This window comes from Neofelis nebulosa, chromosome 1 (genome assembly GCF_028018385.1).
Source record: "Neofelis nebulosa isolate mNeoNeb1 chromosome 1, mNeoNeb1.pri, whole genome shotgun sequence".
Classification (NCBI taxonomy): Eukaryota; Metazoa; Chordata; class Mammalia; order Carnivora; family Felidae; genus Neofelis; species Neofelis nebulosa.
The window spans coordinates 107,763,923-107,778,206 of NC_080782.1; the positions used below are offsets into that span (position 1 = coordinate 107,763,923).

Consider the following 14,284-nt stretch of genomic DNA (forward strand, 5'->3'; position numbering starts at 1 on the left):
TTGTTCTCAGTTTTTAAGTCTCTTATGCTTTGGCTCTCTCCCACTCTAACCTCTTTTTTTTTTTTTCTTCCCCTCCCCCATGGGTTTCTGTTAAGTTTCTCAGGATCCACATAAGAACCACTCTGAATATTTAAATAGAGGGAATTTAATGAAAAGAATTGATGGAAGAGACAGGAAGATGCCACCCATCCTCCCAGGGAGACCAAGGAAGGAAGTAGTTTTATCAGAGTCCAGAGGCTGGGATTATACATTAGAAGGTGGAACAGAAACTGGATGGGGTTGGAGGGTACGGGTGGTGGGGGCGGTAAGTGTGGTGCTGTTACCTGAAGTTGGAGTCACAAAAAGATTCTGCTTTTGCCTACAATGCTGCCTGAGGTAGAGAGAGAGAGAAACATTCTGGCTTCTGCTGTAGTGCCTTCCATTGTCTGAACCATTGTCGGAAATCAGCAGACACAGAAGCCTGAGAAATGGAGTTTTCAGAGTTTGTCCCCCTGAAATACAGAACAGTGTAGAAGAAGGTGAGGAATGCATCTAAGAACGCCCAGAGCCAAGACCAGAACAGCCGCTCATAGTTATTCAGTGCTACAGTATCTGTACGCCAGGTACAGAGCTAAACAGTTTGTATGAATCCTCACCTGGGAGGTAAATACTAGTATTATCCCCAGTTTATAGATGAGGCTTGCAAAATTAAGTACATTGCAGGTACATTGCTAAATACACCAAATTAGAATTCACTCCAGGTTGATCATACTCCAAAAGTTTGCTTTTAGTTCTCTCATAAATGAGCAAAAAGTAGTTTGGAGAAGAAAAGAAACTTGCTAGCTGAAATGACGGTTACTCCTGTTACGTTTTTGTACATCTTAACAGAGCTATAACCTTATGCTGTTACTATAGCATTTAGAGTTCAAGGAAACCCCCACTTAGATGAGGGAGTGTCCTTACACCTTGAAACTATTATTAAGCAGCCTTTGTGTACCCAGTGTGCTGGGTAAAAGGGATTATTAATTGTAACTTCCTAAGAGTGTTGAGATAGTTTGAATAGGTAACACAGCTAGAGACCTCTGAATAGTGTGCCACAGAATGGGTACCTGCTAAATGCTTAGTAAATGTTAAGTAGCTGTTGTCATTGTTAATATTTTTATTATCGTGACTCTAGGAGTGGCTATCACAGGAAAAGAGTGTAAATTAGAAAGTTTATGAAATATTATCCAAATGCTTTATTAAACCCTTCTGTTGGACTTTTTACTTTGCCTGTATTTAGGAGATTCCTTACAACATAGTCAAGAATGGGGTGGTTTTCTTCTGTTTGTTTTTCTGTGAATGGCCCTCATGATGCCTTAGTTTGTTAATTCAGAACTTTTTCATGTGGTTTTCTATGAAATGTCATCTCCTCTTATGATTTCATAAGTTCCTTTCACCTAGGATGGCCTTTCTCCAACTGTTCCCAACATATGACCTTTGCCTTCCTGTGCCCATGTCTTTACTTGGTTTCATTCTTAATAGTTCCCTCCGCCTAGAAATTTTTTCTCTCTCAGCCAGCTCAATTCCTATAATACTTTATAATATTATGGAGGATAGTTATTGGGGCATCTGAGTGGCTCAGTCGACTGAGTGTCCAACTCATGATTTTGGCTCAGGTCATGATCCCAGGGTCGTGGGATTGAACCCTGCATTAGGCTCCACACTGAGCCACTCCCTCTACCCTTCTTCCTCGCTCATTTGCACTCTCTCTAAAATAATAAAAAATAAAGTACATAACATTTTTTTTAACAAAGGGTAAAATATTTTTAATACTTTTTTTATAATTATAATATACTTGAGATTTTCCTCCTCCACAAATATTTCCCTAATTAATCACATGACACATGGATCTTTTACTTTTATTACAGCACCTATAGGTCACCTGTACCATGCTGTTGTATATTCACTGCCTGAGACAGTGCTATGTATCTGGTAGAATTTTTTTTTAAGCTTATTCATTTATTTTAAGAGAGAGGGAGAGAATGCCCACAAGGAGGCAGGCAGGGTCAGAGAGAGAGGGAGAGAGAGAATCCCAAGCAAACTCTGTGCTGGCAGCATAGAGCCCAACATGGGGCTCAAACTCACAAACCGTGAGATCAGAACCTGAGCCAAAATCTAGTTGGTTGCTTAACTAACTAAGCCACTCAGATGCCCGGGTAGCATTTGTATCTGGTTTCTCCAACTAGATTAAAAGCCATGCTTGAATGAATGTTTAGGTGGTTGGTGCTTTACAAATACTTAAGTATTATATGAAAACTTGTAGTTGGAGTTCAAAGTATTTGTATTATATATATAAAAAAAATCAATGATGTTTGCTTAAAAATCAGTCTTGCTGCATGGCAAAGCCACTGACAACTTTAGTCCTTGTGTCAGATTCCCTGAAAGTAGATAGAATGGATTTTCTTTGACCCAAACATAAGCACACCATGAAACAAAACACCCTGGAAGTGATGCACTAGGTAACCTATGGTAAACAATTATTTGCCATTTTTTAAAAGGCAAATAAGAAGGGTGATTGATAAGCACAATCATTAGGTTTGATATTGCAGTGTCATATTTTATTTATTTATTTTAAATGTTTATTTTTTTTAATTTATTTTGAGTGAGAGAGAGAGAGAGAGCACAAGCATGGAAGGGGCAGCGAGAGAGAATCTCAAGCAGGCTCGTGGAGAGCCTGACGCAGGCTTTGATCCCATGAACCGTGTCATCATGACTTGAGCCAAAATGAACAGTTGGATGCTTAACTGACTGAGCCATACAGGCGCCCCTGGCCTATTATTTTTATACATTCTTCAAAGGACCATTTACAACATACTGACCTCAGAAAACCTTATAAATGTAGAGATCCAAGGGAGGGTAGTAAAAATCTCAGAATGACCTCTGAGAGTTTAATCTACTCATCATTTATTCGCAATTAAGAATTTTATCTACTGACCTGTTTTGTTCTTCCATATGTGAGGGGGTTATTTTCTCCATATTTCAAAAGCAGTAACAGTTTTTTAGGTGCCACAACTGCAGAACTCTAAAAGATAAGTCAAGTTAGGTCAGATTGCTCAAATACTGTGAGATGTTGTACTTTTAATTCTTTGTGAACTTAGAGATTGAATTTAGGGTGCCCTGTGGTATTTGGAATCTAGACCTAACTACATTGGCAAGGTTTTCCTTTTTAAAAAATTCAGGTAGAAGAAGCATTCCAAATGTTTAAAAACAAATAACCCTCTCTTCACCCTCTCAACATCCTTCTCTCTCCCTACCCAACATATGCACATGTTTTGAATCAATTTAGTATTTTACTTTCTGTGATGTTCAGAGATTAAATGTAAATCTTAATAAGTCCAAATTCCTTGAATTTGAAGGTGTTTAGACTTGAGGCATAGCATTTGCCCAGTTCATTCCACATCTTAAAATATGGTTTTTGTCAAGGCTAGACAGTAAACAGCTATAGTAGTGGGGATCCAAACCACAATTAATAGTACTGAATGTTGTCTTACAAACCTGCCTCTTGATTCCTTAAAATAAAGAGCTGGGAGTAGCTGTGGCAAATGGACCTCAAATAATGTTACCAAAAGAGATTTTGTGTTTTAGTTTCTTCACATAGTTTTTGTGTGTGTTTATAAGGAGCTACCTGATGGATTGATTGTAAAGTAGACTATGACATGTATCTGAGTGTAAAGTTATACGGAAACTGTCTTAATGCTTAATTTTGTTTAAATTACTTCAGTTGTTTCTTCTGTGGCTAAGATTACAATTCAGAATCTTCAGTCTGAATATTGGTTGTAAAACGGTAAAGCAAATACCAGAATTATAGCCATAGCATCAGGCAGTGAACTACTGTGATGAGTTAGGCAATTTTAATTGTAGGGACATTGTCCCTTAGTTTCAGTATTTTTCAACAATCATACCATTTATGATTTTATTTTATTTTAGCCATGTCCTTTGGGGGCCCGAGATTTTCGAGAGAAACAGTGTGCAGACTTTGACAATATGCCTTTCCGTGGAAAGTATTATAACTGGAAACCCTATACTGGAGGTAATGTATAATCTGGCAGAGCATTCATCATGCTTGAGAGCTTTGCAAATATGAAAGAATATATAAATACATACAAACACACACATACATTCATACACATACTAGTAAAAATTAGTGTTTGCAAATCAAAGCAGGAAAATGCTTACAGTACTATAAAGTTTCCTGTAATAAAGTTTATATGTTAGTAAAAATGATCAGAAATCGTTTTTTAAAACCTAATTCTATTTAACAGGGTTTTTAGAAACCTAATTCTATTCTATTCTATTCAAGTCCTGGAAAGGATATAAATCCAAATAATGTTTTTGAGTTCTTGAGACCTCCTTGGGATATATGGACATTACATTATAATCATTTATAATCATTGCATATTTAGAATTATCACCCTAAAAACAGATTATAACAATATAAACCAACTCAAAAGTGGCCAGGAAAATCTGTATTCTTTCTTGGCCAAAGGCCAAGGATCTTCCCCTAGATTATTGTTATTCTTTTTTTAGTGTTGGGAAACATTTTTACCCTTTAATTTGGCATGTATCAAACACAAATTATTTAGTAAACACAAGAAGTTTTCTTGTACTCTCAAAATATAAATTAAATTTTGTTAGAATTTTCTCTTGGAAGAATTGAATACCCTTTTAAAAAACTTCAATGTTTGTTTTTTATTCTAACATCTTACTTTGAAAATTTTCCAGTGGAGCAGTATTAGAAGAATTTTACAGTGACATCTTTATACCCACCACCAAGATTCTACCATTCACATTTTAATATACTTCCTTTATTACATGACTAGTCATCTCTCTATCCATTAATTTTTTTATTTTTTAGATGAATTTCAAAGTAAGTTGTAGTCATTAATATACTTTCCTCTAAGTACTTCAACACGTATAGCATTAACCACAGTTCAATATTTACTTTTTTTGAGAGAGAGAAGATTATGTACAATGAAATGCACAAATCTTTTTTTTTTTTTTTTTTTCGTTTATTTTTTAGGTAGAGAGAGTGAGACAGAGTGTGAGCAAGGGAGGGGCAGAGAAGAGGGAGACACAGAATCCGTGGTAGGCTCCAGGCTCTGAGCTGTCAGCACACAGCCCAACACAGGGCCCCAACTCATGAACTACAAGATCATGACCTGAGCTGAAGTCAGATATTTAACTGGCTGAGTCACCCAGGCACCCCTTAAATGAACAAATCTTAACTGTGCTCTCCCTGAGTTTTGACAATTGCATGCACCTGTAAAACCCTATTGACATATAGAACATTACCATACCCCAAGATTCTCATAGTCCTCATAGTCCTTCCCAGTCAATAGCTGCCTCTACCTATTTCCTCCAAGAGGCAAACCACAGTTCTGATATTTCTGAATCTATTACCATAGATTAGTTTTGTCAGTTCCAGAACTTCATATACGTGAAATCATGTCATATTTACTCTTTTGGGCAAGATTTCCTTAAGCCAAATGTTTTTGAGACCCATCCATGTTATTGCATGTATGAATAGTTTATTCCTTTTTATTGCTGAGCAGCATTGTATTGTAATAAACAGTTTGTTTTCCCTTTCTGCTATTGATGGCCACCTGAGTTGTTTCTAGTTTTCAGCTGTTCTGAATAAGCTGCTGTGAACATTTGTGTACAAGTCTTTTGTGAGCATATGTTTTCATTTTTCTTGGGTGAATACTTAGGAGTGGAATTGCTGGGCAATAGGGTAGGTGTGAGCTTAGTTTTAAAAGTAATTGCCAGACGTTTTTCCAAAATAATGTACCATATTACACTCCCACCAATAGGTATGCTTGTTCCACATCCTTGCCAACATTTGGTATTTTCAATCTTCTGGCGGGTAGAAAATAATGTCTCTATGCAGTTTTAATTTACACTTTGTGACCAGTGATTATGTTACACACATTTTTTTGTGGACATTTTTGTGTGCTTGTTGACCATTTATAAGTCTTTTGTAAAGTGTCTGTTCAGGGGCGCCTGGGTGGCGCAGTCGGTTAAGCGTCCGACTTCAGCCAGGTCACGATCTCGCGGTCTGTGAGTTCGAGCCCCGCGTCAGGCTCTGGGCTGATGGCTCGGAGCCTGGAGCCTGTTTCCGATTCTGTGTCTCCCTCTCTCTCTGCCCCTCCCCCGTTCATGCTCTGTCTCTCTCTGTCCCAAAAATAAATAAAAAACGTTGAAAAAAAAAATTAAAAAAAAAAAAGTGTCTGTTCAAATCCTTTGCTTGTTTTTTAATTGTTTTTTTATCTTTTTATTCTTGAGTGGTAGCCATTTATCAGATGAATTTTACAAGTATTTTCTCCCATCTTTGGACCTTCCTGTTACTTTTTTTTAATGTTTTTTTTTTGAGAGAGAGGGTGAGAAAGAGAGCTAACAGGGGAGTGGCAGAGAGAGAGGGGGACAGAGGATCTGGAGTGGGTTCCGTGCTGACAACAGAGAACCCAATGTGGGGCCTGAACTCACGAACTGTGAGATCATGACCTGAGCCCAAATCAGTTGCTTAACCGACTGAGCCATCCAGGTGCCCCTCTCCTATTATTTTTTAATGGTGTTTTGGATAAGTATAAGATTTTAATTTTGATGAATGCTAATTTTTCAATTTTGTTTCCTTTTATGGTTATTGTGTTCAGTGTCCTATCTTAGAAATCTTTGCCTTTCTCAACTCAGGAAGATATTTTCTTATGTTTTCTTCTAAAAGCCACATGGTTTTGGTCTTTACATTTAGATCTACAGTCTAAAAATAATTTGGGTGTATGGTGTGTATTTGTAGTATGGACTCTATTTTGTTTCTCTGATCTATTTGTCAACAATAGAAATGCACAATGAAATGTGCACAAGGCACAAAGAAATGAAATGGCAGCAATACTATGCTAGTACCACACTGACCTAATTATTATAACTGCATAGTCTTGGACACAGGTAGTGTAAGTTTCGCCAACTTCGATCTTTTTTTCAAGAGTTCTTTGGATATTCTGAATGCTTTGCATTTCTATATAAATTTTAGAATTATTATTCATTTTTATAGAAAAACATGCTAGGCTTATGATTGCTATCATGTTGAACCTATAGATCAATTGAGGGAGAACTGATAAGTTAACAATATTATTTTGACGCATTGAGTATTGACTTCAACAGTGAATTTATCAAAATGGTGTGTATATATATATATATATCCATTTATTTTTATGTTTTCTTTAATTTCTCTCCATTATGTTTTATAGCTTTAAGTGTTAGTTAAGAAGTGTTGCACTTCTTTTGTTAAACCTATTCCTGAGTGAGTTATGGTTTTTGAACCTATTGTAAATAAAAGTTTAAAACATTTTTAATTATTTTCTCTAGTATATAAAATTAAATAGATTTTTATATATTAACTTTTTATTCTGTGACCTTTCTAAATTCCCTTCTTAGTTCTAAGAGTTGTCTTGTAGATTGTTTAGGATTTTCTTCATAAATAGTCATGTTATCTGGAAGTAGTGACTGTCTATAATAATCTTTATACCTTTTAATTCATGTTCTTGCCTTAATTCACTGGATTGGCCCTTCAGTACAACTGGTACATGTATGATTATATGTGTTTTTCTTTATTCCGTTAATATATGAATTGCTTGATAGATTTTATGTCAAACCAACATTTTATCCCAGGATAAACCCCATGTGGTATTGATTTATTATCTTTTTATATGTTATCAGATATAATTTCTGATATTTTATTAAGGATGTTTGCATCTATGTTTATAAGGAATATTGATTTGTAAATTTTTTTTTTATCATGTCTTTGACAGGTTTGGGTATTAGAGCTACTCTGGTTTCCAGAACTAGAATCCCTATTTATTTTGAAAGAGTTTGTAAGATTGATATTATTTCTTCCTTAGAATACATTTCACTGGTAAATGAGTGAATACCACTCAGGCTTGGTATTTTCTTTGTGAAAAAAAAATTTACTACAAATTCAACTCCTTTAGTAGATAAATGGCTATTTAGATTTTTAAAAATTCTTATGTCTTAAAGGAATTTGTTACTTGCATATCCCATTTCTTGATAGAAAACTGATCATCACATTCTCTTACTATCCTGCTTAATATCTGTGGGCTCAGTAGTGATAAATGCTATTTCATTTCTGATATTGATAATATGTGTTTTCTCTCTTTTCCTTGTTCAATCTTGCTTGAGGTTTATCAATTTTTTTAATCTTTTCAAAGAATCAACTTTTGGCTTTAGTACTTTATTACTTTTTTAATTAATTTTTGTTCTTATATTTATTATTTTTAAATTTTGGGTTCATTTTGCTTTTCTGCATTCCCAAAACCTGATTTAAAAGAATTTTTTTTAATGTTTATTTATTTCTGAGAGAGAGAGAGAAACAGACAGAGCATGAGCGGGGGAGGGGCAGAGAGAAAGGGAGACACAGAATCTGAAACAGGCTCCAGGCTCTGAGCTGTGTCATCAGGGCTTGAACTCATGAGCTGTGAGATCATGACCTGAGCTGGAGTCTGATGCTTAACCGACTGAGCCACCCAGGTGTCCCCCGCAAAACCTGATTTTTAAAAAAATTTCCTTTAGTCCAGAATCTTTTCTTATTTACATTGTGATTTCTTGTTTGACCCATGAGTTATTTGAAGTATGTTATTTTTACTTCCGAATATTTGATATTTTCTAGATTTTTTTTGGTTATTAATTTATAATATAATTCTATGATCAGAGAATACTCTGTATGATTTAAATATTTAAAATTAATTGAGATTTGTTTTATAGTACAGCTTATTGTTCATGTTGGTAATGTTCATCTATACTTGAAAAGGATTATTTTCTTCAATTGTTGGATACACTGTTCCACAGATATCCATCACATCAAGCTGGTTGATAGTGCTGTTTAAATCTTTTAAATTTGTTCTGACTTCCTCTTTCAGTTACTGAGAGAAGTGTGTTAAAAATCTCCAACTGCTAAAAATATGACTTTGCTTGTTTTTCTGTAAGTTTTTCTTCATGTAATTCAAATTGCTTTTATTAGGTGCATATACAATTGGGATTCTTTCATCTCACTGTAGGAGGGAAAGAAGTATCTGAAATAATTAACAGATTTAATAATTAGCATCTAGATAATGTAAGCTTAGTAAATCAACCCTAAATTCATAATAAGCTTTCACTGAAGGTAACTGGTAATGATGTGACCTTCCATTTGGAGAATCATCTTAAATCCCTTCTCAAAATAAATGCAGTACATCTTCTGAAAACTCACTGTAGCTTAGGAAGCTAAACACATCTTCAGTAATAAAAAAGGAAGAAATGTATTCTTATTATCATCATCACATAGTGTAATGGTCTAAGAAATACATCCTTGGCATTTATATGTCCTACATATCAAATACTAACTTACATAATTAAATAACATTAAAATTGAGAGAACTCATGTTCTCTTTTTCAAGACAGATACACAAAAAGCTGCCTTAAATTCCAAAGCATTATAATAAAAAATGGGAAAAGAGCTATACTGGGTAGTAATGAAAAAAATCGCAGTAAAATTCATTAAAATTTAGAGTAATTTTATTAATGAGAATCTTACAAAAATAAATATAAACACCTTGATTATCAGCTCAGGAATAAATTATTTTATTTATTACTTGTTATTTTTGTGCTCACTACAGCAAAGGTATCATTACCCTAAGGCTAGTAATAACATTGCAATTATATAGAAGTTCTATAGCCTGTAGACATCAAAAATGGAAATAAACATAGAGTTAGGCCAGAGGTTGTCAACTGGCAGTTCAGGAACCAGATTTTACTTATATACATGTTTTAACCTCCACAGTATTTTTGAAAACTTTGAATGAATTACTAAGAAAAGTTTTTATTTTAAAAATCTAGGTTTTCAGATTCTCATGAAAAAAATAGAACTTCTGACAATATTGGGCCATCTTCTTGCATTATACAACAATCAACTTTAACAATGATCTCCTTTAATGAAATGTTCTCTCATTTACCATTGTCTCTACCACTCAGTTGTCTTGTCTCTTTTATTTCACATACTTTCACCCTGCAAAAACCTGGTTTCTACTTTCACTAAGACTAAGCATGCCATTTTTTCTTTCTGCCTTATTTTCTTTGCTAGAAGTAGTCTTCTTTATTTCAAAGAGAAATCTTATCAGCATAATTAGAATGAAGCCAAGTGTTTTAAATGAAGGTTCAACAAAAGTGTTTTTAAATCATAATTTCAATCAATAGATACATATTTATATGTAGCTTTCTCATGCAGTGTTTTGAATAAAATAAATTCATATATATTGCTACTTTTCCAATATACTATGGGATTATAATATTACTCTGCTTATTTTTTAAATTACTATTATTTATGTCCATTTTTCACATCAACCTTAAAAATACAAATTTCAGTGACAAAATGAAAATGATGACATTATTATATGCATTTATTCACAAAATTAAATTGGGTATTGTTTTATTTGTTCACGTTTAATGCTCCATGTAATATCTTTGATTTAGTAATAAGAATTATTCAAATCTAATGCTATAATTAACTTTACCTTTGATTTGCTTATCTCATAAAAATTTATCTCTATGCTAAAGCCACGTTTGTTGAATATGGTATGTTTAAACCAGGTACAAATTCAGAGGTGTTTTTGTTTTTGTTTTTGTTTTAATTTTTGTTTTTGTTTTACAAGTACCATATCCCTGCTTCAAGTAGCAGGGTTTTGTATCAGCTGCAGTTAACAAGGGACATATGTTGTAGAAATTTCCATTTATTACATGAAGTTATTGTGTCAAGCCTCCTCAAACTTTATTTTCTTAGTTTTTCTTTTAATGTTTATTTATTTATTTTGAGAGAGTGAGCAGAGAAGGGGCAGAGAGAGGGAGAGAGAGAATCCTAAGCAGGTTCCACACTGTGAGCATAAAGACTGAAGTGGCACTCAGTCTCACAAAATTTGAGATTATGACCTGAGCCGAAAGCAAGAGTTGGATGCTTAACCAACTGAGCCACCCAGGCACCCGCGTTTTCTTAGTTTTTAAAAAATCTTCCATTTCATCCATTTTTTTCAACATTTAGGTACCTTTACTGTGATCCCTTTTGACCTAAAATATATTGTTAAATATATATTGGAAATACGTGAACATTTTAAATTTTGAAACTGCTCAATGGATCCTCTGTCAAGTTTCACAAGCAATGAAAATAAGTGTGAAATTTTAGCAAAGAAGGAAAGAAACCTACACATCTGGGTATATAGTGACAGCATTATGTCTGTATAAATTGTAAATTTACTGTGGTTAATATGGGATCACCGTTTCTTACAAGAACCACTCCATTTATTTCTCTTCTGCTGTATTTGTCCAGGTGGGGTAAAACCTTGTGCATTAAACTGCCTGGCTGAAGGTTACAACTTCTACACTGAACGTGCCCCTGCGGTGATTGATGGGACTCAGTGCAATGCGGACTCACTGGATATCTGTATCAATGGGGAATGCAAGGTTGCTCCAATTACGAATTTCACTCCTTTTTGTTGGGGCTTTTGAGACTTTTGTCTTCTTTTCTCAGATATTAGCTCTTAATTAAAACTGTGCTCAGTTTTAATAAAAGAGAGCTATATTTTAGAGAAGATCAGATTCCAATTAGGTTGACAGTACATATAAAGGTAGAATAGCCTATTCGTATTCAAACATTCTGTAAATGTGATTTATTTTGATGTTCTAGTTACATGTATAGTGATTGCTAAAGTTCTGAATATATTTTGGACTTTAGTTTCTATTATTTTGCTCTGTTTACAAACAGACTGCAAAGATGATAGGAAGAGAGGGAACAAGGATGCAGCTCTTACTCATATGGCTACCATATGTTTTCACTGGAAGATTGTTTGATACATTTCATAGCGTATTTTTTTTCTCAAAGTGTGAAGTAGCTGTGTTCCTCCTACTTTGCCTCTTTTTGAAGCATTTTGAAACACAATGGTTTTCATTATAGAGTTAGTCTTTACCTTATTAAAGCATTTATTTGAGAGAATTATCCAGACTAGCTGAGACTTATGGGACCAAATCTATGCTATTTTCCTAGACCTGTGTATAAATCTGATCATAATAAGAAAAGTTGCAAATACCACTGTCCTCGTAACTTTTTTCTTGTTTGTCTTTATTTTATTTTAAAGAGAAGCACAATTCTAAGTCTTAGAAATTGAGAAAGAAGAGATAAACACATGATCTGTTTTACTTTGTGTCACAATTTCTTACAAAAGTTTCTGTCCTTCTGGCTACTTGCATCCAAATATATCTGATGATCCTGTATGTGTGTGTGATTTCTGACAGTATTCATTTTTTTTTTCAGAAAACAAAGACAAAAAGCACAGGTTTTATTCAGAGATCACATGCCTGTTATCAATGGCTATAGGTCATATATACAAATGCAAGTACCAAAATATGTACCAAAAATATATAAAAATCTACATTTCTGTGATTAAATGCAAAACTAAAAGGTAGAATTTCAGCTTCTAAAATCACATGCTTACATCTCCTTGTTTTTTATGACAATTTTAGTTAGCAAGTATAAACAGGTATTCATTTTTAAAGGTTTACCCAGGTTTGAATTCCACGACTAATTCTTGACACTAACAATTGGGTATCCAAAAGAGCCAGTGATTTAGAAAGGTCAAACCATAAAGCTCAGTCAAGACTCCTGCTGTTATTACCTTGTGTAGGACAATATGCCATTTTTCTTAATTCTTGCATTTCTTAATCGAAGGTATAAATAAGAGCCCATTGCCAACAAACTATAAAATATTTTAAGATTTGGAGCATGCTATCTATAAATGAAAAAGAAATCTAGGTTAGAAATATAGACATACATTCCTGGGGAATCAAAAAATTTTTTTCTTTAAACTTACATGTTGCAAAATGTTAGGTAAGAACTTGCTCGAGGGTGAAGGAAAACGTGGAAAGAGGAAAATATTTCCTGTTTTGATTTCCTTTACTGGAAAAACAAATCAGTTATATTTATTTGGTTAGTTATGGTTCCAAGAAATCCTCTTTATGACATACTGAATATTCTTCTCTGTTTTCAGCATGTAGGTTGTGATAATATTTTGGGATCCGATGCTAGGGAAGATAGATGTCGAGTCTGTGGAGGGGATGGAAGCACATGTGATGCCATTGAAGGGTTCTTCAATGATTCGTTGCCCAGAGGAGGTGAGTGTGTAGAGAGAACTCTTCCTCACACCTCTGATGTACTGGGAATAGCCAAAACACTTGAATTCTTCCCCACTGCCTTCTTTTTAAATTTTTTGTTTAGGCAGACAATGTTTTTTCCCCCAAATTGCTTTCAGTCTCTTAAGTATCAATTATAGATTCATGTAAGATATTTTAAGGAAATATTATTCCCTTTCTACTTGACTTCATTTAGCCATGTTTTCCTAAAATGGAAATTCCCACAGAGCATTGATGGGAGGGCCATGTGTTGAGGAAAAAAAAAAAAACCAAAACATGAGCCAATATGATACATCTTGGGCCTTTAAAGATTATCTTAAGATATTTTAGATAAAAAGAAAAATAGATGTGTTCATGAACCCAAAGGGGAATTTTCCCATATTATGTAATTTCATAAAGTGTCAATCAAGTAAAGATTTGAAGAACAAGGAAACTTATTACTAAATGGTTACTAAACACTCATTTTCTGACCAAGGCTGCACGTGCTGCTTATTACTGCCTATCTTCTATGTTCCAGGCTATATGGAGGTAGTGCAGATACCAAGAGGCTCTGTTCATATTGAAGTCAGAGAAGTTGCCATGTCAAAGAACTATATTGGTAAGTAGCCTATATTGCTAGAATTTTTAAATTACTGAGGAAAAGCAGCACAGTATCCTGCTGTGAAAAGACATATTGCTTGAGTAGAACACTTTCATGCTAAAATGAAGGAAGTTTCAAGTTTTATAAGACCACACATAAGAGCTAAACAAAAAAATTAGGAATTTATAGCTCTTCACTGGTTTGGCTATTTGATTTTTAAAAATCTGTTTCATTGAGGCATTTATATATGATAAAATGCATTTATTATTTTTTATAAGTGTATATTTTGAAGGGTGCTGGTAAATGTATACATGTAAATTATAGATATGTAAATAAATATATAAGTAATTGAAGTATTTATATATGATAAAATGCATTTATTATTTTTTATAAGTGTACATTTTGAAGGGTACTGGTAAATGTATACATATAAATTATAGATATGTAAATAAATATATAGATAAT

General features: G+C 33.9%; 1 protein-coding gene across 9 annotated transcripts in view; it reads left to right on the top strand.

Moving 5' to 3' along the window:
* The window catches only part of ADAMTS6 (ADAM metallopeptidase with thrombospondin type 1 motif 6), a 307,211-nt gene that overhangs the window by 227,880 nt on the left and 65,047 nt on the right, over positions 1-14,284 (top strand). For all 9 annotated transcript variants that reach the window (XR_009262159.1, XM_058731323.1, XM_058731301.1 and 6 more), the window contains 4 exons: positions 3,949-4,051; positions 11,384-11,517; positions 13,098-13,221; positions 13,757-13,837. Coding sequence is in view for 8 of the 9 variants with exons in the window: in XM_058731323.1 (XP_058587306.1) it covers positions 3,949-4,051; positions 11,384-11,517; positions 13,098-13,221; positions 13,757-13,837 (442 nt within the window). In the remaining variant the exon portion in view is untranslated. The remainder of the gene's footprint in view (positions 1-3,948; positions 4,052-11,383; positions 11,518-13,097; positions 13,222-13,756; positions 13,838-14,284) is intronic.